Below are 27,365 nucleotides of genomic sequence, written 5' to 3' on the forward strand. Positions count from 1 at the left end.
CAAATAAAAAATACCAGCAAAGGTAATTTTAAAAGCATCATAACATGGGAGAGGGAGAAGGTGGGATGATTTGGGAGAATGGCATTGAAACATGTATAATATCATATATGAAACGAATAGCCAGTCCAGGTTTGATGCATGATACAGGATGCTCAGGGCTGGTGCTCTGGGATGACCCAAAGGGATGGTACGGGGAGGGAGGTGGGAGGGGGGTTCAGGATGGGGAACACGTGTACACCCATGGTGGATTCATGTTGATGTATGGCAAAACCAATACAATATTGTAAAGTAATTAGCCCCCAATTAAAATAAATAAATTTATATTTTAAAAAATAATTTTAAAAAAAATTCATTTGGTTTTTTGCTACTTGTATTTATTCCTGTGCATGTCTTGTATCTGTTGATCATTAAATGCTATATTTTTTCCAAAAAAATAAATAAATAAAAGCATCATAACTACAAACATTGTTGACTGACTTTCTTAAATTTTAGAGCCTTTTCTATTGTTTTGTGATTTAAAAGCATTCATCCCATGCCCACAAGAAACAGTAACTTAAAAAGTTAAAAAAAAGAAATATGTAGTTGTTGTTCAGCCACTAAGCCGCTCATATGTAGACATATGCACATACACACACCCATACATAAAATCTCATATAAAAAGAGCAGTATCCAGAAACCTCAAATGAAGAGGGAATAAAGGAGAACTACAATTTTTTTTTTTAATATTTTACAGTTACACAGAGCAATAAGAAAAACAAACCTAACAAAATCTCTCCAGTGAAACTAGGAGACAATACCAGCACTACTCTTATTATCCCCATTTTACAGATAAAATGTGTCAAAGTAAACAACTGGGGAAGAGAAGAGTAGATGGAGGCTCCTTATGCTTGTTACTACTGCCACTTTTCTCTAAGCCAGAAATTATATCAAAATCAAAAGTTACAAAAATTAATTCTAGTAAAAATCATCAATGGATACTAAATTTAAGTGGAGAAGGTCTGATTTGAAATGAATAGTCACAAAGCTTCTTGCCCACAATTGCTTTTTAGGTACAAAAGAAAAAAATAATTATGCAGTAGAAAAAAAAGCAAAACATCTAAATCCAAGAGATCAAAATTAACATCACCAAGCAGTGGCAAACAGACAAGCTGTGCCTCCAGGTGTGATATCCTGCAAATACCATTCACATTTTTAGCCAAAGTATAACTAAATTTGATCCTGAAGAAACTAACAGAAAATATAAAGATAGACACAAGAGGAATGTACACTTGAAAAACATCAATGTCCTAAAAGACAAAGAAAAGTTGAAGAAAGAAGAAATTTCTTAAACTGGTTAAAACATATATTATTTTCTGGATCTATAATAGACACTGGTGATATAAATATGAATAAAACAAAAGCCTTTTATCAAGGTGAAAATGTTATAGTACACTTTAAGTATTCATCTGAGACGCATAACTAAGAAACAAATACGAAAGTTATCAATATTTTAATTACATAGGAAACAAAATCTAGATTGAATTTTTACTTAAGTTAGCTAAACTACATTGCTTCTATTTAAAAGAAAATTCTGTATTGTGTATATCGAACATATGTACATTAAAATACCAGGAATCATTTGAATATAATTAGACATCTCACATCCAAATTTAAATCTGAGGGTCTTTCCACCTTAATCAACATTGTACATTGAAATGTCACCTACATAACATAAAACACAAGGAAAATGAGCCACTAATATTTTTAATGTTTTCTAACCCATGCCAAAACTGTTTAAATGATAGTTCTTAGGCATCTCGCTTACATTACTTATTATCTGACAATGTCACTAAGATGTCAGTTCAAAATAGGTATAAAGACTTCATTCTCCCTCTAACATCCAGGTAACAACTCCAAGCTTAACTTCTGGTAACTGCTTTGTAAATCACAATTCCAAGTACATGCAAAATCAGTCAAAATTACTCTCTTAAAATGAAAACGTAAAGTTAATCACCATACTTTAACTACTGGTTTCCTATAATAGTAGCCTCTGCTTGGATCATATCACATAGTAAGAAACACTTTTTTATGTTGCAAATTGATATAAATATACAAAAGCGTCACAAGACAATTTTTTACCCAGAGCAATGATACATATATTCTATTAAATTTCACTTTTAAAATACTAATTCAAAAACCCTCCATATTGATTTTATTACCCACTAAACCTCTAACAGGTCAGGCCATCTAAAGTAGGAAAAATATTGCTCAGAAATACTGAAATGAGTTTTAGGAATTATGTGTGTGTGTATTCATGAAACAATTACTGTTTACTATAATAAATCATGAAAATACATAAAAACAGAACTGTAACTGCTAAAAGAGAAAGCACTATCTATATTCTGTTGCTATAATCCACATTTATAACTAGTAAATACTATAAGCAGATATTCCATATACAATATATATATGGCTTATTACAGAAACTATACATTATTATTTATACTTATGTAAAAACTGGAAGTTGACTAAACATTTAATACAAGAACATTAATCTATTTTTTAAGCTTAGCTAAATACTTATTCCCCAATTTCCTTGACCACTTCTCTTAACCTCAGTGATTTCTTCCTATACAATCTACTGACTAATTATAGGAAATTCCCCACTTTAAAAAAATTCTAGTTGGTTTATTCTGTGTTTTCTAAAATTATACACATTGAATGAAACATAAAATAAGAACTTTTTCTAAATCTTTCATACAGGGGAGAAGGGCATTTTTCAGTTCAATGTAATCTGCTTAATAAGGTTAGCTTTTAGAAGCATTTCTCCTTATAAACCTGTATCACCAAGAAAGCAATACCTGCTGGGAAAATCAATTTATGAATGTATAAGAGGTCATAATTATGATCCCTCAATAATGGCATGTGTATATGAATGTGTATATAATTAAACCTTTAAAATAACAGATTCAGAGTACTTTTACATTTGTCTAAAATAGAGAAGTTTCTAGTATTTCCATTACAATCAATAAGAGATTTATTTTCTTAAGCAATATATGTACCTACAGAGTCTGCCAAAGGACACAAGACGACAGCATCAATTTAGAAGTACATTTTATTGGAAACGTTCTATTACTATAAACCAGTGAACAATAGGGGCACTGATGTTTATACCTCAAATTTTTACCTTTTTCCTTCAAAAGAAAACGCTGTCGAAGAAATGAAGAAGGGTATTTAGGTCCATTAATCAAATCAGGTATTTAGGTCCATTAATCAAATCAGGAACATTTTAAACAACCTGTCACTAGGAGGCCCTCCAGGAGATGCCAAGTTTTACTCCCCATCTTTAAGCTGGCAATGCCCAATTTACAAAGTCAGATTCCAAAAAAAAAAAATCTATTTGTTTAGAACTTAGAACAAATTTGCAAATACAATGAAATTGTAAATGGGGATTAAATTACCAAGTAATTTAACAGAAGGAATAGAAGTGCTTTCCTCCTTTTGTTCTAACCAGAGGAATATCTAAAATTCAAAAACTAATGAAGTAAATTCCAATCCCTAATGGCTAAAAGTAAATAATACCTTGGCATTAAGACAAATCAATCTCCAGCATTTTATATATGTGGTTTTCTTAACTATTATCTACATCAGATATCAGCCTTAACTCAACAAGCATACAGTTTGAAAAAAAGCCTGTCGCTTTCAGAAGATTCCCATCTTTATGTGAATTCTGTAAGTTGATGAAACCTATGCTTCTTTTCAGTAGAACCATACTTTCATCCTGGTTTTCTATCCATTTTTAAATAATAATAGCAAAATGAGATCATTTTGACCTGTGCAAATTAAAAAAAAAAAAAACTTAACCATTACCTGAGACGGGAAAACTACAGGAACAGTTTCAAGAGGAACGATCCGAAGAGCGGTTTATTTTTTAAAAGTTAAGTTTGAGATGCCTATTCTACATCCAATGAAATTATCAAATAGGCTGGAGAAAAAAATGTTTTATTAGAAAATAGTTTTTAAACTCAGAAGCCTGAATGTGATTGCCAGGCAAGTACAAAAGAATAAGAGAAGAGCACTGGGGACTGAGTCCTCGCACAATACAAAACTTAGAGGTTGTGGAAATGAGAAGACAGTAATGAGTATGACTGACTAAAAGATGCAGCCAGAAAGGAGAAAATCAGAAGAGCATGAACCTGACCTTTATACCATCACAGATGCTGGGGACATAAAAATCATCAAACTAAAATCTCTGCTCCAGGCCATGTGATGAAGACAAGCATATGCAAAAACAACTTTGCCATAACATGTACATAAAAATCTTAGGTAATCTGCAAAAAAGCTACTAAAACTAATGGCTGATTTCAAGAAAGTTATGGCAAAAGATTAACATAAAACATCAGCAGTTTTCAACATACTAGAAACAAACAACTGGAAATTACAAAAATGCAATTCTATCTATAGTAGCAACCAAAATCAGGCAAATACACAGTGTCTTAGTCTGTTCAGGCCACTAAAACAAAATACCACAGACAGTATAGCTTAATAATAACAAGCATTTATTTCCCACAGTTGTGGAGCCTGGAAGTCTAAGATAAGGGTGCCAGGAAGGTTGGGTGAGGGCCCCTCTTCCAGACTGCAGACTTCTTGTTGTATCCTCACAAGACAGAAGGAGGCAAGGGAGTTCTCTCTTTATAAGGGCATTAATCTCCCTGATTACGTCCCTTCCTATTAACTAATTAATTCCCAAAAGCCCCACCTTCTAATACTATGACGTTGGGGGTGAAGTTTCAATATATGAAATTTGAAGAGACACATTCAGTCTATATAGTAAGGATAACTTTAACAAAATTTGTGAAAATTCTGGTCATTAGAAAACTACAAACATTGCTTGAATAAATTAAAGAAGATATCAATAAATGGAGAGATATACCATGTTCATGAATTTAATGATTCAATATTGCTAAGATGTCAGTTCTTCCAAAAGTGATCTACAGATTTAGGGCAATCCAATTAAATTCCCAGCAGGAATTTTTTTTTAATAGAAACTGACAAGTTGATTCTAAATTTTAAATGGAAATGTAAATGACCTAAAAGAGTTAAACCAATTTTTTTTTCAAAGACTTGGAGGAATCATATTACCTAACTTGAAGAATATAAAGCTACAGCAATAAAGACAAAGGCAAAGGATAGACCTAAAGACTCACGAAGTGACTTCTAATGAAAGCACCAAGGTAAATGATGCTGGAACAACTAGATATCTGCAAGAAACAAAACAAAAAACAACCTCTACCTAACAAATGGGCTTCCCTGGTGGCTCAGACAGTAAAGAATCTGCCTGCGTGGGAGACCAGGCTCGATCCCTGGGTGGGGAAGATCTCCTGGAGAAGGGAATGGCAACCCAATCCAGTATCTTTGCCTAGAGAGTTCCATGGACAAAGGAGCCTGGTGGGATCACAAAAGTCGGACGTGACTGAGCGACTAACACCTAACAAACACCACACACAAAAATGAACTCAAAATGGATCACAGACCTAAATGCAAATGCTAAAACCATCAAACTTCTGGAAGAAAACATGAAAAGAAAACCTTTGTGATCTTAGGACAGGCAAAGATTTTAGAGACAGCCATAGAAGAATGACAGAGAAGACAATGGCACCCCACTCCAGTACTCTTGCCTGGAAAATCCCATGGACGGAGGGGCCTGGTGGGCTGCAGTCCATGGGGTTGCTAGGAGTCAGACACGACTGAGCGACTTCACTTTCACTTTTCACTTTCATGCATTGGAGAAGGAAATGGCAACCCACTCCAGTGTTCTTGCCTGGAGAGTCCCAGGGACGGGGGAGCCTGGTGGGCTGCCGTCTATGGGGTCGCACAGAGTTGGACACGACTGAAGCGACTTAGCAGCAGCATAGAAGAATGAACCATAAAAGACAAAGGCTATAAACTGGACTTCATCAAAACTAAAAATTCTGTTCTTCAAAAGTCACCATTAAGAAAAAGGTAAGCCACAGACTAATAAAATATTCACAATACATATATATACCTGACAAAGGACTTGTATGCAAACTATATAAAGAATTCTTACCACAATAAGACAAAAAAAAACTCTACAAAAACAGGCAAAGATTGTAATACATAATTCACAAAAGAAAACAAATAAACCAATAAACACATAAACACAATAAACAAATTAAAAGATATTCAATCTCCTTATCCCATTAAAATGTTAAAATTTTAAAGAATGGCAATACCAAGTGTTGGCCAGGATGTGAAAAATTGCTGGCTGGAATGTAAAATAGCATAACTTCTTTGGAAAACTCTTTAGCAGTTTCCTCATAGTTAAATACACACTGACCCTACAACTCAGTCAATCCATCCCTAAGAAATTACTCAGGCAAAGTGAAAATATATGCCCATAAAAAGGTATGAGAATATTAACAGATTTATTCAAAATAACCCCAAACTGAAAACAGTACAAATACCATCAACAGGTGAATGGATAACAAATTGTGATATATTCATATAATAGAATACCATGCAATAAAAAATACCAACCCACGATTTAAAAAAAAGAACAAACTATTAACACATTCAACAACAAGAATGAACCTCAAAATCATACTCACTGGAAAAAGCCAGAGAGAAGTACATGTATATGATTCCATGGATTAAAAATCCAACAAACATCACCAAGCAAATCAGTGGTTTCCTGGGGCCAGGGTTAGAGGAAGAAAGAACTGCCAAGGAGCATGAAGTAACTTTTGAGAATGATGTAAAAGCTCTGCCTTTTGATTATGACAATGATATCATAGATATACCTCTATCAAAATTCACTGAACAGTACAATTAAAAGGATATAGATTTTACTATGTAAATTATAATTTATTACTGCAAGGAGATCAAACCAGTCAATCCTAAAGGAAATCAGTCCTGAATATTCATTGGAAGGGCTGACACTGAAGCTGAAGCTCCAGTACTTTGGCCACCTTATGGGAAGAACTGACTCAATGGAAAAGACCCTGATGCTGGGAAAGATTGAAGGCAAAAGGGGAAGGGGACAACAGAGGACAAGATGGCTGGATGGCATCACCGACTCAATGGACATGAGTTTGAGCAAACTCCAGGAGATAGAGAAGGACAGGGAAGCCTGGCGTGTTGCAGTCCATGGGGTCACAAAGAGTCAGACACGACTGAGCAACTGAACAACAACACACAACATTTTTTCTTAACAGACAGATGAAATATACGAAAAGCTGTAACAGAGGACCGTATAGATGCATTCAGAGAACATCTTCAACTTCCTTGCCATCCTTTAGTCATTGGCAAGAAGGGGAGGCAATAAGCTTCAAAGAAGCCCCACTACTACTAGCCTCCCTGAGAAAGAATTCTACGCTGTAACATCTATAAGCATACAAAGACAAGGTCAGGATCTCAGAGATGACCACTGTGCAATTCAGTACTGACATCATAAGAGGTATAAATGCTTCATTACAAATATTGCAACATAGGGATACTCTCTAACCTATACCCTCAAGTTTAGATGCTCCCAAAGTCAACATAACATCACTGCTAGGGTGGTATGAAACTTACAACAATATTCCTTGACTCACAGACTTGGCCAAAATACCTAACTAGTCATCATATCCAAGTTACCAAAGTCAACATAGCATCACTGCTAGGGTGGTATGAAACTTAAAATTATATTCCTTGACTCACAGACTTGGCCAAAATACCTTAACTGGTCATCATATCCAAGTTATAAGGTGATGAGGGAAAACATCAATGAATTATCTTTCAGCCTGTTTTCCACCTCTGCATACCATGGATATATAACACAACAGTACAAGATTGAGGACACTGAAATGTCATTCAACTAATGCTCTCACTATTGGCACACTCTGAAAAAGTACATCAATTCTATTTAGCAAGTGCACATCTTTGAATACTATGACATAAGAGTAATTTTGCTAATAGCCCAGTTCTTTGGCATTAGTAAAATCTTTATTTAATTTGTTAATGGCTCTGGTTTTAGTCAATTATTTATAAAGCATAGAACACATTTCTGTTTCAAATTAGACTGATTAAGGGTCTTTTAGATCTAAAGTTCTTTAAACTGATTGCTGCAGCAACAGCTAATGACATCACCTTTTTTCCCTGGAGAATTTTCATTCCAAGCTAAAGCAATTCTTATTATATACATTCCCACTTTTAAAGAGGAAAAATATAAATGACTGAATATAGTTTCCAGTGAAACTCAAGAATCATGAGATAAATGAACCACAAAAAGTTTCAAGTACACCAAATTGAAAACACAAAAAAGCACTGCTGCTGCTGCTGCTAAGTCGCTTCAGTCATGTCTGACTCTGTGCGACCCCATAGACGGCAGCCCACCAGGCTCCCCCATCCCTGGGATTCTCCAGGCAAGAACACTGGAGTGGGTTGCCATTTCCTTCTCCAATGCATGAAAGTGAGAAGTGAAAGTGAAGTCACTCAGTCGTGTCCGACTCTTAGCGACCCCATGGACTGCAGCCCACCAGGCTCCTTGGTCCATGGGATATTCCAGGCAAGAGTACTGGAGTGGAGTACTATTGTCTTCTCCAAAAGAGGACTAGGAAACACAAAATATAATCCATACCCTTCTCTCTTTACTGTTCTTTCCTCCACCTATAAACACAGATATTCCTCTTTAAGAGAAAACCTTATACACAGAACCTCAAAATAGCACAATTTGTAAAAGCAGGGATACTGTCCATTTATTCAGCCAACAACCAATTTCTGAGAACCAAGTCCCAAGGGTCATTTAAAGTAGTGAAAATACAGTAGTGAACAAAACAGACAAAAATTCCTGTCCTTCAGGAATTTATAGTTTAGTAGTAGAGATTGACAATAAAAAAAAAATAAAGTAAGTACAATGCATAGTGGGTCAGATAAGAATAATAAGTATGGTAGAAAAAAAATGAAGTAAGAGATTACCATAAAGGTAGAAGCACTTTTCACTATGATGATTACAAGAAGGCTCACTGATAAACATGATATTTGAGCACAGGGCTGAAAAAGATAAGGAAGCCAACCACATGAACACCCAAGAGCTTCTGAGGTAAAAAGAATAAAATTATCCCAAGTGAGCCAGGTGAAGGTCAACAAGATAGCAGACCAAGAGGGGGTTACTGATCACGTAGGGTCTTAAAGGCAACTGTAAGAACTTGGACTTCTATCATAAGCAACATGGGAAGACTGGTGGATGTGGAACAGAGGAGGGACAGAATAAGACTTACAATTTAAAAGAAGCACTTCTGGAGTTCCTAATCTGATAATGGTAGGAAATAGTTTATATGACATAAACTTCCCTTGCAAATACAAAGCACAACCTCTAAACAAGCTAGCTTAAAGAGAGACTTGAAGGCACTGGAGAATAACTAAAAAGCAAGCAGAAGTTAAAGGGAAGGGATCCACACAACATGACAGATTCACATTCCTTTGCCTTTTTATATTTTTATGACTCTTCCCAATCCATGCAGCATGGGGTGGCTGAAACTCATATAGAAAGCCTTAGATTTGGCTAAAGGGTCAATCACCCCCTTCCTAGACATTTACTCAAGGGAAATGAAAACATATGTCCACAAAAAGACTTGTACACAAATGTTAAGTGTTAGTCACTCAGTCATGTCTGACTCTTTGTGACCCCATGGACTGTAGCCCACCAGGCTCCTCTGGCCATGGGATTTTCCAGGCAGGAATACTGGAGTGGGTTGCCATTTGTTAACAGTACTCTTATTCATAATAGCCAGAAGCTGGAAACAATCCAAATGTCCATCAACAGGAGTACAGATAAACAAATTGTTTTCATACAAGGAAATATTACTCAGCAACAAAAGAATTACTGATACAACTAACAACACAAACGAATCCAAAAAAACATTATGTTGAGAGATACTATACAGACACATTTATTTAAATTCATTTATACTATTAATAAGACTAAGAACATAAAATTTTTTTGTGATGGAAAGTGAGTATGAAGGTGGAGAAAATTAAAACTGGACCCGTTTCAGGTGATGAAAATTTTCTCCTCTTTTGATAAGAATAATGACTAAAAGGACATATATAATTTCTGAAATTCATCAAACTAAACATTTAAAATATCTGCATTTTTTGCAGGTAAATTATATTTCAATAAAAAACAGCAAATGAATATAGGAGCATTTAAACCTAACATTGACGTTCAGTCAATTCCAGCACATGGAAAAACTATGGTTTTCTTTTGATTCTTAACATGTCAACAACTAAAGTAACAAAGAGGGAGAAATCTGACTTGTATATGGATATAATTACAACAAAATACCTCTCCTATAAATGCAGATGATAATGTTAAGAAGCATTTAAATCTTGAAAAAGGAGACTTCCCTGATGGTCCAGTGGTTAAAAATCTGCCTTCCGGTTAAGGGGTGCCTGTATGTTTAGTCGCTCAGTCGTGCCCAACTCTTTGCAACACAATGGACAGTAGCCATTCAGGCTTCTCTGTCCATGGGATTTTTTCAGGCAAGACTCCAGGGGATCCTTCTTCCTGACCCAGGGATCAAACCGTGTCTTCTGCATCTCCTGCACTGGCAGGTGGACTCTGGATGCGGGTTCAATTCCTGGTCTGGGAATTAAGAGAACACATGCCACAGAGCAACTAAGCCAGTGCACCACAGCTACTGAGCCCATGTGCTGCAACTAAGATCCAATGCAGCCAATAAATACATAAATCTTGAAAAAAGCACTCAGATATGCATTCATAGCTATATATTTAGATTTAGCTCTATGAAGTATGCTTTTTCTGTTCTCTTTATAGTAAAGCCCTTCATCCATTCTTAGAATTCCAAAAGAAATGAAACACGAATACTAAAGAAAACAATAAAACTAAAAGAATGCATCAAATTTTTAAAAGGTCAAATCGAAATTTCTAATTTCTTATATTGCATTTAAAAAACAGATATTTAACAGTTAATAAAGCAAACAATTAGTTGCTAAACTTAACAGTGAAGTAAATCTTACTACAATGGGGGGAAGAGAATTAAAGAGAATTTTTTAAAAGACTATTTAGAACATTATTATCTTAAGAACATTACCCATCCATTTCTAAATGCAGGTTTCTCAAGAACGTGAGAGAAGCCATGATGAATTTTCACTATATAATGAGATGAGTAAATATTATAAATAAATTTGTCATATAATTGGTAAAGTTAAGAACACTATTAACAGGAGGAGAAAATCACATTACACACATTTTGAGCATTCAAAGCAAATACAACTGTCAAATATATCTTTAAAAACTCCCTAATAAATATACAACTGCATTTTAAGAAAAAGAATCGGGATATGTAGGCTTTAAAGAGCAGGCTACTCACAGTGCTAAAAATATGCCTTAAATATATTTCTCATTATCAAATCTATTACTAAGGAACAAGTGAACTCTAATACAAAAATATTTTTTTAAAAATCATAAAACAACTCAATTATTTTCCTTAAGGTCTCAGAAAAAAAAAGAGATGTGTCTCAATAATATTTGACATATAGGCTACATTTTGTATAGTAGGAATATACATAAAGAAACTCTTACCAGAATTTTAGGACTACAATTAAACACAGTATTCAAGTTCTGTCTGAAAGAGTATTCATAATTTAATAAATTTGTTACCACACAGGCATTGTAACAAAAATCAAACAGAAAACCCTGGTAGAAGGACACTGCTAACATAATCAACACTGATGAAAGAGGGAAGAATACAAATTCCAATAAGCTGTGGTAACATTTCAGTCTCTGAAGAGGTTAAGACAAAGTGTATTAAAAAAGAAAAAGGAGATGGGATAAAATTTAAAAATCCTTTCAATCATATCCTGAAAAAAGCTATCAGATTAATTTTTAATCAGCTTCTCACTTATCAGATTTAAGTAACAGAAGATGAAAGAGGTGTTTTAAAAAATTGAATTAAAAATAAGCTCTTTTTGATTTTTTAGCTTGTTATTTAATTGAATCTGACTCTCTCTGAATTGATAATTACTTTCATAGATGTTCCACTGCAAGCATGGCACAGACAGTTCCTGAGACCCTCTAAATTACTATAAAACAACAATCAGTCTCTGTAAATACAACCTTTGCGCACTGTAAACTACTGCCATATATTTTTGTTATAATTTAATATATGACATGATTTATTTTCATCTATGGCTATTTTAGTCCCATATCCTAAATAGTCATCAGGGCAAAAAAAAAAAAAAAGAAAGATAACATTATAGCTGCAAGAGATGCCATGACATAAAAGGAACAAGGCTTAATTAAGAAAGGGGCCAATCTGACTACCATCTCAGCTTCACCATGGACCACTTGGGTTAACACAGTTAAGGCACACTTTCAAGTTTTATTTCTTTTTCAAAAATACAAAACACATACCTACTGTGTAAACCACTGTGCATAATGCCTGACAGAAAAATTCTGCTGCTAACATCTAGGTGGGAGAAAAACACAGTGGTTTAGAAATGTTAACTACTTTGTCAAATCCCAACTCTACCACTTATTTAGCAGCTTGACCATGGATCAGTTATTTAATCTAAGTCTCAGTTTAATTTTAAATATAAACTAGAACTATTAATGAGTTTTACAAGCTATTACTATAAAGCACTGAGTAGAATATTTGGCCCACAATAAACACAAGAGATGTTTGCTATTATTATACAATCTTAATTAAGCATTGAAGGCATTAAAATAATGCATTGATATTAGCTATCCTCTCATATACTCTGTATTGGCAAAAGGTAATTTTCTACATTCTCAGGGACCAATGCACAATTAATCATGCTCTTCCAACTATTTTTTTGCATAATTTGTATGACAACTGATCAAACCACTTCTTAAGACAGAAGTTAATGTAATACAACATAACACAGGGAAGAAATATTATTCTTTAAAGAGTAACAAACTATCATCCAGAAGATATTAAACAATGACTTACTATTGGAAGTGAAAAAGAGTCCTAAGATGAGCTCAGGGAGGACAGAAACCTCCCATGGAGAAGAAGGGCAAGAGTTCGCTTGATCTTGATTTTCAGTATGAATAAAGACCCTGAAAGCAGAGCTTCACATCCTTCTGACCTTTGGGGTTTTAAGCAGGAAGTGTCAGAAAAGTTAACACAGGGATAACTGGCTTGCAGTGGCTAAGCATTCACAGCAATGTCGCTTTTTGATCCTTCTTTGTCAGCTCTTCCTATCACTGAGAGGCAGGATTCACCAAGTGTTGGATTGTTCACTCACTAATATGGAACGTGAGTTGGGCTTAGACTGTTATGAGATAGGTAAATTTTACTCTACTAATGATGTGCTGTTGCCATGGTAACCCCACTCTGTAGGAGAGGAACCACAGGTTCAGACATTTGGCATATGTGCTTGGCTGAAGAGCCAATAGGGGGAAGCCACCATCTGTAGCATTATGATCACTTCTAGGTCAGAAGCCGACCCCGGGTCAATTGATATGGCTGCACCCCGGGAGCCTCAGTCATCCTAAGCAAGCCTGTCTGCATACCCAGCATCCCTTGGGGCACAGTGTGCCACACCACACATTGGGACTGGGGTCTGGTGTGGACAGCCCTTCACCGTGGGACACAAAGCATGGCCAGAAAGGTGGCTACCCCCTGGCCCATCACACACCATGCATTCATGGGCAACTTGGTGCTAAACCATCTGTAGCTGACCTGCTTCTAGGTTAGGGTTTCATACCTAGGACAGCAGCTCCCTCATTGTGATCTATTTAAAGTCAGCCCTTGACACAAGGTTTTGTAAAAATTAAAAACAAAAAAGAAGCAAAAAAGAAGTGGGAAAAAAAACCACTTTTAACTATACAAGTATACTGTACTTATATAAATACAAGAAAGAAAAACAGAAGAAAATTATATAAATATAAAACAGGAAAATACTCCAAGGCAAGTGGATTTTTTTTTTTTTTTAATGAAGATGTTTAAAAAAATTTCAGGAACAAAGAATGGAAAACAAAATCTGGATAAACCTTTAAAATAGGATAGGAGAAAGCAGAAATTTAAATGATGAAAAATGAAGCAGTGATATGGAGCTTCACATCCTTCTTGAGAGCTCTTGAATGCAGAAGTCAACAAAAAGAAAAGGAAAGGAATGAAAACAACACAGGGGCATTTTGTAAAAACCCACAGCTAGCATCTTACTTAGGGTGACACACTGAATGCCTTCTCTCTAAAACTAGAAACAAAGCACAACAAAGTTTAAAGTTACCAATCCTATTCAACATCGTGCCAGAAGTCCTAGTCAGTGCAATACGGGAAGAAAAACAAAAGCTGAGCAAACAGGAAAGCAAGAAAGAAAACTCTCTCTTCATGGACAATCTGACTGTAGAGAAATCACAAGGAAAAACAAAAAAACTGCTATAACTAAAGAGTAAGTTTACCAAGGTCTTGAATACAATAACAATAAACAAAATCAATTGTGTTTCTATATACTAGCAGTAAACAATGGAAACCCAAATTTTTAAATCAGGACCATTCACAACAACTCCAAAGGGGGAAAAAAAAAGGTTAAGAGTGTTCAACCCTAACAAAAATGGAGATATACTCAATACTCTTAAGAAGTCATTTCTCTACAAAGTGATCTATAATTAAACATCAGTTCAGTTCAGTCGCTCAGTCATGTCCAACTCTTTGTGACCCCATGAATCACAGCACGCCAGGCCTCCCTGTCCATCACCAACTCCCGGAGTTTACCCAAACTCATGCCCATCGAGTCGGTGATGCCATCCAGCCATCTCATCCTCTGTCGTCCCCTTTTCCTCCTGCCCCTAATCCCTCCAAACATCAGGGTCTTTTCCAATGAGTCAGCTCTTCACATCAGGTGGCCAAAGCACTGGAGTTTCAGCTTCAACATCAGTCCTTCCAATGAACACCCAGGACTGATCTCCTTTAGAATGGACTGGATGGATCTCCTTGCAGTCCAAGGGTCTCTCAGGAGTCTTCTCCAACACCATAGTTCAAAAGCATCAATTCCTCGGCACTCAGCTTTCTTCACAGTCCAACTCTCACATCCATACATGACCACTGGAAAAACCATAACCTTGACTAGACGGACCTTTGTTGGCAAAGTAATGTCTCTGCTTTTCAATATGCTATCTAGATCGGTCATAACTTTCCTTCCAAGGAGTAAGCATCTTTTAATTTCATGGCTGCAATCACCATCTGCAGTTCTCAATCAAAATTCCAGAGGGTGTTTTGCAGATTTTTTTTAAAGGTTTTCATTAAAAGGTAAAGAAACTAGAATACCCAAAACAATTATTAAAAGGAACAAAGTTAGCAGATTAACAATACTTGATTTTAAGACTTACAACAAAGGTATAGTAATTACAGCAGCATGATACCAGCAATAAAGACAGACAAATAGATCAATGAAACCAAAAAGAGAGTCCAGAAAGAGACACACAAATATGTCAAATGATTTTTGACAAAGGAGTTAAGGCAATTCAATAACAAAAGGATGTTATCAATAATTGCACCGAAACAAATGAGACATTAATATCAGAAAAAATATAAGAACTTGGACCTATACCTTATATCCTACATAAAACTAACTCAAAATGGATATTAGACTTGAATGTAAAACACAAAACACTTAGAAGAAACACTTAGAAACACTATAAAACACTTAGAAGAAAAAAAACAGAGAAAATTTTTGTGGCACTGCATTATGCTACAAATTCTTAGATCCAAAACCAGAAGCAGTATTAATAAAAGAAAAAAAATGATAAATCAAACTTCATCAGATTTTAAAGCTTCTACTTTGCAAAAGATACTATTAGAAACTGAAAAGGAAAGCTATAGACTAGGAGAAAATAACTGCAAATTACGTATCTGACAGAGGACTTAAAAATTCACAAAACTTAACAGAAAGAAACCAAACACCCTCTACAAAGTGTAACACCCAAAAAACCAAGAACAAAACCAAAGCCCATGCATTTTGATATGCTGGGATTTACACTTATAATTGTCCTTTATATTTATATTACTATCATTCTTCATCTGTCATAATGTAGAAATACAGTTACATAAAAGGTCTGAACAGACACTTTACCAAAGAAGCTCTATAGATGACAAGTACATAAAAAGATCATCATACTTTGTTACTAGGGATATGTAAATTAAAAACATAAGATACTATTACAAACCTAATTGAATAGCTTTAATATAAACTGATGATATCAAATGCTGACAAGGATTTGGAACTACTGGAACTCTCATATAATGTTGGTGAAAATGCAAACTAATACCAAACCTTCACAAATAATTCCAGAAAATAAAAGAGGAGAGGGGAACTCACTTTGTAACCAGATGCCAAAAAAGACATCACAGGAAAACTACAGACCAATATCCCGCATGAACACAGATCTTTACCAAAATATTAGTAAAGCAAATACAGCAATATACAACCAGGATTATATACCAGAACCAAGTTAAATTTATCCCAAAAATGGTTGAAAATCTGAAAATCAATTATGTAAAACAACATATTAATAGAAAAAGGGGCAAAATCTATATGATCATCTTAATCTCCATCAAGAGTAACCTGGAGGTTCCCAGGTGGTGCTAGTGGTAAAGAGCCCGCCTGCCAATGCAGGAGACTTAAGAGATGCTGGTTTGATTCCAAGGTGGGGAAGATCCCCTAGAGGAGGAATGACAATGCACTCTAGTATTCTTGCCTGAGGAATCCCATGGACAGAGGAGGCTGGTAGGCTATGGTCCATAGCGTCACAAAGAGTCAGACATGACTGAAGCGACTTAGCATGCACACACACGCAGAGGTTATTAAGGAGCTTTGTGGTACTGCTATTATTTTATATTTTTTCCCAAAGAGTTCATTTTGCTTACTATTTGCTATTCAACAAATGCTGAGCACTTTGTGCATACAAGGCATTCTGCTAAGCCCTAATACCAACACACAAAAACAAATAGGCATGTGATTCAGTAATAATAAGTCTGGGACTTCCCTGGTGGTCCAGAGGCTAAGACTCTAAGCCCTCAACTAAGGGGGCCCTGGTATGATGCCTGGTCTGGGAACTAGATCCCACACCTAAGAGTTTGCATGCTGCAACTAAGACCTGGCACAGTCGAATAAATAAATAAATGCTTTTAAAAATTATAATAAGTCTTATACATAAGATACACAGTTAACGGAATAACCAACTCTGACCAAGGGCTCAGAAGGAAAAAATGGTCTCATTCCTACCCTAAAGTTACAGAAGCATATTTGAAATTGGGAATTAAAATTAAATCACATTGTGGTAGCAAATATGCATGGAAATACTTTTATAGGAATATCATATACATACTTTTTATTGCCTGATTTACCTCTTTACAAAAATTATCACTTTAAAAACTTTAGGTATAATAATTTATGCCATACATTACTTTAAAATATCCTTTGAATAATATATCCTGTACCTTGTGGGGAGCAAGAATCCTCTGCCTGAATTTTTCAATTGTTTCTTGACCCATAGAAGACCACGCACTGGCAAAAGCTTCTGCTTTGTCTTGTCTAAGATGAATGCTCTCTAACTGCTGCTGCAAAGCGGCCGGCTTCACATTGTGATACACTGCCTGGTAAAGAGGAAAAAAGCTACATATATCCCTAATGTTCACACAGAGACCTTGAGCTATAATTAAATACAACATTACTTCAAATAATTTAAATGTTTAAAAATTTTATATTTCTATTGCATAAATTTTTTATTATTTTACCAATAACAATATACACAACCAAGGGTGGAAAATTCAGAATTAAAGGGCCCAAATTATTCACACTAAACTTCATTTTTGCCTGTGGTTTAAGTAATACTAAATCTACTTATCAGAAAAACTTCTTTGCTCCAGTTATGTAAATGGTATCCTAGTTAAAATTTAATTTCCTTATTTCACTTAATTATTTCAAATAAGTACACAGTGGTTTTGTTTCCCAACTAACACAATTTTTCCAAGAACACTTTCTCAAAACCATCTTCATCTACCAATTTCCTAGGTAAATACATAATAAAAAATTGAAAACTTTTTTCACAGTGATACCTGTTCTATTTTTTTACATTATGATGAAACAATTTTCTCATAAACCCCATGCTGCTCTGTCCTGTCTGGTTATCCTTTTCTTCTATGGAAGGTCCACTGAGGACAGATCTGTAATGTGTGTAAGTCTGCATGTAGTAGAGCCTAGCATTTTGTCCTCAACTGTATCTGTTCACTAGAATGCCCAAAAGCTGCAGTACTGTTTAAATTTTTATTTCACAAGTATTCTTCTACTTAATCAAGCAACAGGAATTTATTAAGAATCTACTTTAAGATTCTTAATAGATTTAGCCTACAATGTGCTACAATGCACCAAAAACGTGATCCTAGCCCCCTGCAAATTCAAAACCTAGTGAAGGAGATGTAACTGACATACATGAACTCATGAAAAGACTAACAATGGGCTCAACCATGATGAGTCAAGCATAAAAGGAATCAAAATAACGGGAGGACTGTGAGGATAAGGGGTCCAGGCTGCAGTGGAAGGAGATGTGATCTGAAGGGAACTTAAACAATGAACTGAATTTAGATGTAAAGAAGGGATGCAGAAGGGCAGCTCGGTAGGAAGAAATACTATATAACAAAACGTCCTTTGACAACTATTTCTTTTCTAAATGTTTTATTTATCATCCTAGTCAAATAAATTCTCAGAATCAATTATTAAATTTCTTAAATAAAATGTGTGCATTTTTGCAAATTACTATACCAAGTAACAATAAATTTAAATCTTTTTCAACTGTCTTAAGTCAGTGAAGCCTTGATTTACAATGTCAAATATTAATACTTTACTCATGCTATTCAACACTAAGACTGTGTTGTAGAATGCAATCCCATGAGAAAAAAACACACATTCAAATACTTTTTTACCACATCAAAATTTTTGATAAAACAGATTCACAGCTTTTACCTGTACACTTTAGAAAAATAAGCTAAAATGCTATAGATGTCACAGCAATGCAAACATGTAATAAATAAAAATCATGGTTAGGCCGTTCGGGGGCAATAAAAATACCTGTTCTAAAATGAATGATATTGTTTCAAGAACTAGGTGAAGATCTTGCTTCTCTAGAGAAAATGCAACTTGAAGTTTTTCTTCCTCTTCTTCACTGAAACTACTTTCAGCCTACAACACAAAAAGCAATCTATTAGCATACATTCAGGTATTCAAAATGCAGATACTCAACAGCCGATTCATTTATTCATATGAAAATGAGAACTTGAAAGAAAAAAGTAAATCCACCATTGAAATAAACTGATGTGTCTGTAAATTTCAATATCTTAAAATCACAGAACAGTTCATTATTTGGATCTTGCCAAACAAATTTCATTTTTTTTTAAAAATCTTAAGTTCTATGACGTATAGGAGGTGGAAAATAATAACATGAAAAATAGACATTTAGAAAACACAATACTACAAAGTAAAGCCCTAAAATGTTCTTCAGTGGCTAAGTCATGTCCAACTCTGTCACCATATGGACTGCAGCATGCCAGGCTTCTCTGACCTTCACCATTTCCCAGAGTTTGCCCAAACTCACGTCCATTGAGTCAGTGATGCCATCCAACCATCTCATCCTCCATCACCCTCTTCTCCTCCTGCCTTCAGTCTTTCCCAGCATCAGGGTCTTCCCCAATGAGTCAGCTCTTCACATCAGGTGGCCAAAGTATTGGAGTTTCAACTTCAGCATCAGTCCTTCCAATCAATATTCAAGACTGATTTCCTTTAGGATTGACTGCTTTGATCGCCTTGCTATCCAAGGGACTCTCAAGAGTCTTCTCCAGCACCACACTTCAAAAGCATCAATTCTTCAGTGCTCAGCCTTCTTTATGGTCCAACTCTCACATCCGTACATGACTACTGGACTACTGGAAAAACTATAGCTTTGACTAGATGAACTCCCATCACTTCATGGGAAATAGATGAGGAAACAGTGGAAATAGTGTCAGACTTTATTTTGGGGGGCTCCAAAATCACTACAGATGGTGACTGCAGCCATGAAATTAAAAGACGCTTACTCCTTGGAAGCAAAGTTATGACCAACCTAGATAGCATATTCAAAAGCAGAGACATTACTTTGCCAACAAAGGTCCGTCTAGTCAAGGCTATGGTTTTTCCAGTGGTTATGTATGGATGTGAGAGTTGGACTGTGAAGAAAGCTGAGCACCAAAGAATTGATGCTTTTGAACTGTGGTGTTGGAGAAGACTCTTGAGAGTCCCTTGGACTGCAAGGAGATCCAACCAGCCCATTCTAAAGGAGATCAGTCCTGGGTGTTCTTTGGAAAGAATCATGCTAAAGCTGAAACTCCAGTACTTTGGCCACCTCATGCGAAGGGTTGACTCATTGGAAAAGACTCTAATGCTGGTAGGGATTGGGGGCAGGAGGAAAAGGGGACGACAGAGGATGAGATGGCTGGATGACATCACCGACTCGATGGACACTGAGTTTGAGTGAACTCCGGGAGTTGGCGATGGACAGGGAGGCCTGGCGTGCTGTGATTCATGGGGTCGCAAAGAATCGGACACGACTGAGCGACTGAACTGAACTTAACTAAACTGAGATGGACTTTTGTCAGCAAAGTGATGACTCTGCTTTTTAATATCCTATCTAAGTTGGTCATAGCTTTTCTTCCAAGGAGCAAGAGTCTTTTAATTTCATGGCTGCAGTCACCATCTGCAGTGATTTTGGAGCCCAAGAAAATAAAGTCTGTCACTATTCTCATTTTTTCCACATCTATTTGCCGTGAAGTGATGGGACTGGATGCCATGATCTCAGTTTTTTGAATGCTGAGTTTTAAGCCAGCTTTTTCACTCTTCTCTTTCACCTTCATCATTCACTTGTAACACTATAAATCAACTATACTCCAATATAAAATAAAATCTTTTAAAAAATAAATAAAACATTGTGGGAGAGAGCACCTTCTCTGTACTAATACTAACCAATTATAATGGGTCCCAGCAACTTTTCTAAGAGCCCAAGCAAAATCTTCATTTAAGAGAATAGCATTTTAAGATAGAAAATACCTGGGAGTTCCTTTCCCTTGTTAGCTCTTTCTTTCCTCCCCTAAACACACCCCAAAACCTCTCCCAATATATGACCTTACCCAGCATTAAGCCCCTGTCAGCATTTATAAGAGGCAGGATTAAAGAGATAAAATCTGTTAACCTTAAGAACCTTTATCTACATCCTCCATTACCTAGCAGCAAGATTCCCATCAGATAGTGAGGTGGCAACTAGTTTGAGCCTTAGTATTATTTTGTTAAAAGTCAGTGGATTAAGGGATGCAGCAAAAGCAGTTCTTAGACAGAAGTTCACAGTGATACAGGCCTTCTTTAAGAAACAATAAAACTTTCAAATAAACAATCTAACCCACCACCTAAAAGAATTAGAAAAAGAAGAACAAAATGTAAAGTCAGCAGAAGGAAGGAGCTAATAAAGATCAGAGAGAAAATACATAAGAATTTTTTTTAATAGAAAAAAAAAAGAATAAAACCAAGAGTTGGTTCTTTGAAAGGGTAAACAAGATTTACAAACCTCTGGCCAGGCTCATCAAGAAGAACAGAGAGAAGACCCAAATAAACAACATAAGAAATCAAAGAGAGAAATCACAACTGTTACTGCAGAAATACAAACAAGTAAAACAAACAATCAGGACAGGGAAGCCTGGCGTGCCACAGTCCATGGGGTCGCAGAGTTGGACATGACTTAGCAACTGAACAACCAAACACATTTACTGAGTATTTTCTATGCACTACACAGATGGTCCGTGTCCTCAGGTGTTCTATGCTCTAGTTAGAAAGACCTTACAAACAAGTATTCCACTAATTTCCATTTTAATGAGTTCTGCAAAAGCATGGGTTACTACAAGAGTACACATAAATCAAGAAATCTTTTTGATAATTTTAATATTTTCCAAAACTTACACATTACATACATTACTTTCATAAGCAATATGTGAAAAACAGAAGTGAGGCATCTGAGTACAACCTCATGGCTAGTCTTCCTTCCATTTCCAAAATAATCTCCTTGATCCAAAGACTGGTTTTTCACACATGAAAAATGTACACTATTAGAACTGCTTTCAAATAAAAATACTTTATCCCCACATACCAAAAACAACTTTCCTAGTTGCTGCCTCTCCCCAACAGCTACATGGAGAAGTTTCAGAAGTATCATGAGTCCCTGCCTTGATGGCTTAGGATGAGATACAATTTTACAACTGCATTCTTGTAGCGAAGCAGCAGTGAGGTGAAGCTTAGAACTCTTAGAAGCGCAGCTCAGAACTGTCACATTTTTGGTTTGGGGAGGTCAGTCACCGGAACTCCAGTCCCTTCTACCTATTTTCTGACTAAGAAAAGCATGAACCCAATTTGGCTAAAATGTCAGTCACTTACCTCAAGACCAATGTTTTGATTTTAAAGTTCCAGAGTTTCTGTGACTACCACATACCTTCTTGAAATAATGACCTACAGTACCAGAGTTCTATCAATATAAGGAACAGAATAACAGTATTACTCACATATAATCACTGAACCACATGTTGCATTAAATTCAGTGGATATGTACAATCTAACTTCCAAGTGTGTCGAACTGATTCCTTTTAACATACAACAAATGAGGTGTTTTTGACAAAATAAAGACAGTGACTGGGCACACAGAAAAATAAACTTCAGTGTCCTCAATATGTACAAGAAAGGCAGATTTCTTAAAAAGAGAGCAAAAAAAGGGACATTCTCAAGATCTCCAGTAGCATTATATTCATAAAGTGGTTTGGAGTTAAGGAGAACAAGGGAACATTTATCTCCCCCCAACCACTAGTACATGAGATATGCATTCTTAAAATAAGGTGGAGCTTAAAATATGTGAACAGAACAACAAATGCAGAATACAGCTCTAAAACAAAGTTCCAAACACATATTCAACATCTTGATCTAACAACAACCCTGGGCAGATAAAAATTAAATGTAAGTCATGGTATTTGCTTCCAAACAGCAGCAGGTTAACTTCTTCCTCTATACCAAAAGTAACCCACACATATCTGGGCACTGAAAAAGTTAAAGAGATATATTCATTTTTATGCTCTCAATGGGAGAAAAATTTAAGACCCAGGTTTATAAAATCAGAGATCAAGGGTCTAAGAAACTTAAATTTTTAATGGAAAGTGGATGTTAATTTTCTATATATTTAAAAAGCATACACCATAAACACAGAACATAGAACTTCCCTGTAGCTCATACAGTAAAGAATCTGCTTGCAAGGAAAGAGACCTGGGTTTGATCCCTGGGTTGGGAAGATCCTCTGGAGAAGGGAATGGCAACCCACTTCAGTATTCTTGCCTGGAGAATCCCATGAACAGAGGAGCCTGGTGGGCTACAGTTGGTGGGGTTGCAAAGAGTCGGACACAACTGAGTGACTAAGCACAGCACACATAAACATATATATATACAGGTAAAAAGTAAAACCAATACTTATAAAGAATAAGTACTATATGGACTGACAAGGAAAGATTTCTGGTAAAAGTGATACGCGGAAAAGGTAAACAGCAGGGCAATACACACAGTACAATGCCACTTGTGAAAACATTTATTTACAAACCAAACAGTTCTATGTGTACATGCAAACACATACATGGGCACATCTGTATTTATTAATACTTGAAAAAAGATCTGGAAAGATAAAAATCAAAAGTTAACTTCTTTGGTGTATTTGGAACAATACATATATATATCAATATCTTTGCCTTACACTTGAAATATAACATTGTAGATTAACTATATTTTAATTTAAAAAAAAGACATATCAATAGTCTTTAACTCTTTTCTTCTCCATTGCCAATAAATTTTCATTGTGATGTTCCAAATACACCAAACTCCAGAGGCTACAGGTTTTATTTCTCTGAATGAATAGTTATATTTCAAAGATTCATTTGGATTAGTTTCTTGTAATGAATCAAGTATTTCTTATGTCTGATTTTCATAATTCTTCTAGAACCTGATAAAGAAGTTAACTAAGATTGGTGACCAAGTAGTGAATTACTAATCATCAATATTTTCAAGATAACCACACCCTTGAAATAAAAGTGGAAGAGAAAGATTATATACTGGTTGACAGCAAGACTACAGAATTATTTTTAAGAGGAAGAATGAAATCGTGATATCAGAATTTTCCCAAAGCATGTTCCACAGAGTCTTAATCCCAAAATAAATACCATGATAAAACAATTCCATGGTCAAATACATATGGGAAAAAAAATACATATGGAAAATTCTACACACAATAGTCACCCTTAAATATTCACTATTAATGCTACCATAAAATATACTCTGATAAGTTCCATAATATTAAAAAAAAAAAAATCGTTTTGAATGAAAACAGAACTTCCCAAACTTTTGACCATAGGATATTCATCAAATTTTCTGGAGACTCAGTGTTCTCCAGTATTTCTGGAGAAAAAAACCATGCAAAAAGTTATTCAAGTGGAAACCTGGATTTGCAGTAGAATCATAAGAACAAATTATAAGCGATAATATTGCAAACATACAAACCTTCAGGTGAAGTTTTTGAAGAATTCGGGTGAGCAGTCGTGGAAATCTTCCTATATCTATTTCATTTATCAGGGATACTGCTTTTTTCATGCTAAAGAAATTCATAAAACAAAGTTTAAAATATGTTTTCCTCAAGTGGTACTGTCATTGCTCTAAGTACAGGTGACTGTAAGTTTTCATTTCAACAACTGATTGCTATTAAGCTAAGTCTGAGTGAAATAAAGAAAAACAGATGATGGCCAGCGAAGAAGACAGGACATTTCCAAAAGATACCCCATAAGTATCTCTGTTGAAAAGGTCTATTTGGCAAATTTTCTCTTTCTTCTGGGCCAGACAAACTACTTGGGAAAACTTGCACTCTGTGGGGGACAATATCAATTTAGGAGTGGGAGTTTATGTATCCATGTAACTCAAAACAGAACTCTGAAAAGAGTAGGGGGAGGGAAGTGGCAGTTACACCAAAAACAGATAAAAAGACTGATGTTTTGCAGATACGGGAATTAAAAAAAAAAAAAAATTAACATACAATATAATTCGGGGTCACTAAGTGCACAGTTGTTTTAAAATCCTGCTTAAACTGTTAGTTAAGTCGCTCAGTCATGTTCGACTCTTTGCAACCCCATGAACTGTAGCCCATCAGGCTCCTCCATCCATGGGATTCTCCAGGCAAGAATACTGGAGTGGGTTGCCATTTCCTTCTCCAGGGAATGCTTAAACTGTAATCAACTTTAAATTATGTGATAAGAACAATTCTACTGCACCACACTGGATATGGTTTACTGATGTGGTGTGTTACCCAGGACACTGGTGTGAGAAAAGGAATTGGCTGTCAGAACGCAATCAAAGAAGGAAAAACTTCAAAATGACAACTCTCTTCAAAAAGATTCTTGTCCCGTCACAAGATGGGCTTCCCTGGTGGCTCAGACCGTAAAGAATCTGCCTGCAGCCAGTCAGAATGGCTGCGATCCAAAAGTCTACAAGCAATAAATGCTGGAGAGGGTGTGGAGAAAAGGGAACCCTCTTACACTGTTGGTGGGAATGCAAAGTAGTACAGCCACTATGGAGAACAGTGGGGAGATTCCTTAAAAAACTGGAAATAGAACTGCCTTATGATCCAGCAATTCCACTGCTGGGCATACACACTGAGGAAACCAGAATTGAAAGAGACACATGTACCCCAATGTTCATCGCAGCACTGTTTATAATAGCCAGGACATGGAAGCAACCTAGATGTCCATCAGCCCATGAATGGATAAGAAAGCTGTGGTACATATACACAATGGAGTATTACTCAGCCATTAAAAAGAATACATTTGAATCAGTTCTAATGAGGTGGATGAAACTGGAGCCTATTATACAGAGTGAAGTAAGCCAGAAAGAAAAACACCAATACAGTATACTAATGCATATATATGGAATTTAGAAAGATGGTAACAATAACCCTGTATACGAGACAGCAAAAGAGACACTGATGTATAGAACAGTCTTTTGGACTCTGTGGGAGAGGGAGAGGGTGGGATGATTTGGGAGAATGGCATTGAAATACGTATAATATCATATATGGAACGAGTCGCCAGTCCAGATTCGATGCACGATACTGGATACTTGGGGCTGGTGCACTGGGACAACCCAGAGGGATGGTATGGGGAGGGAGGAGGGAGGAGGGTTCAGGATGGGGAACACATGTATACCTGTTGCGGATTCATTTCGATATTTGGCAAAACCAATACAATATTGTAAAGTTTAAAAATAAAATAAAATTTAAAAAAAGAAATTAAAAAAAAAAAAAAGAATCTGCCTGCAATGCAGGAGACCCAGGTTCAATCCCTGGGTTGGGAAGATCCCAAGAGAAGGGAATGGCAACCTACTCCAGTATTCCTGCCTGGAGAATTCCATGGAGAGAGGAGGCTGGTGGGCTACAGTCCATGGGGTGCAAAGAGTCGGACACGACTGAACAACTAACACCATGCACAAAGAAGTTATTCTCCAGATTCAGTGATACTTCTGCACTTTTCTGCATCCACACACCACGTGCACTATTATTTATCTTTCATTACATGGAATCATTTTTGCCTAATTTTAAAACAGAACTTTATATCACCACTATAGACCACCGACATTACCTACCATTAATAGATATGAACTAAATATATAAATGAACAAACGGTAAATAAAGGGGAAACAAAAGCAATGTTACCAAATTGTGGTCAGATGCTGTTACCAGCCAAAAAACTCCTGGCCTGGGGCCTATTCGATCTTGATTGAAAAGATGTATTAACACGTGTTAAGTATTAATGACCACTCAGGACCAATGGGAGTCTTTCTCGTAATCAGAAAGTCTGAAAAGTATTGAAAAAGGAAAGGGAACACCTCTTCACGTGATTTCAGAACTACTCCAGGATGGCTTGGGTACCAGTGATACCAGCCTCGGGGAACAGTGACAGTGACCAGACACTGACGCACTGACTTCAGCTGTCGGACAGACTGTAAGCCCACGCAAGTGAACCACGGTGCAGGTGGAGACGCCCAGGGTCCCGCATTCCCCCGGGGCCCACACAGCGACTCCGCCGGCCCGGCGCGCCGACGACAGACAGCAGCAGCATCCTCGGGCCGGCCCTGCCCGCGCCACCCCGGTGACCGCTGTCCCCCCGCGCCCAGCCTGGGCTACCTGGGGCTCTCCCGCAGAATCAGCGCCGCGGACGCCGCCATCCTTGAAGCTCCCTGGCCCCGCCGCCCGTGTC

At 36.3% G+C, this 27,365-nt stretch overlaps 1 protein-coding gene across 3 annotated transcripts in view; it reads right to left on the reverse strand.

Moving 5' to 3' along the window:
- The window catches only part of COMMD10 (COMM domain containing 10), a 183,295-nt gene extending 155,930 nt beyond the window's left edge, over positions 1 to 27,365 (reverse strand). For all 3 annotated transcript variants that reach the window (XM_086410787.1, XM_086410788.1, XM_086410789.1), the window contains exons 1-4: positions 27,293 to 27,365; positions 24,625 to 24,715; positions 19,096 to 19,206; positions 17,469 to 17,624 (exon numbers count right to left, since the gene is read on the reverse strand). In XM_086410787.1, the coding sequence (XP_086266913.1) occupies positions 17,469 to 17,624; positions 19,096 to 19,206; positions 24,625 to 24,715; positions 27,293 to 27,333 (399 nt within the window). In that variant the 5' untranslated portion in view covers positions 27,334 to 27,365. The remainder of the gene's footprint in view (positions 1 to 17,468; positions 17,625 to 19,095; positions 19,207 to 24,624; positions 24,716 to 27,292) is intronic.

This window comes from Bos grunniens, chromosome 7 (genome assembly GCF_055505025.1).
Source record: "Bos grunniens cultivar Pamir isolate PY7600 chromosome 7, Bosgru_T2T1.0, whole genome shotgun sequence".
NCBI classification, from domain to species: domain Eukaryota; kingdom Metazoa; phylum Chordata; class Mammalia; order Artiodactyla; family Bovidae; genus Bos; species Bos grunniens.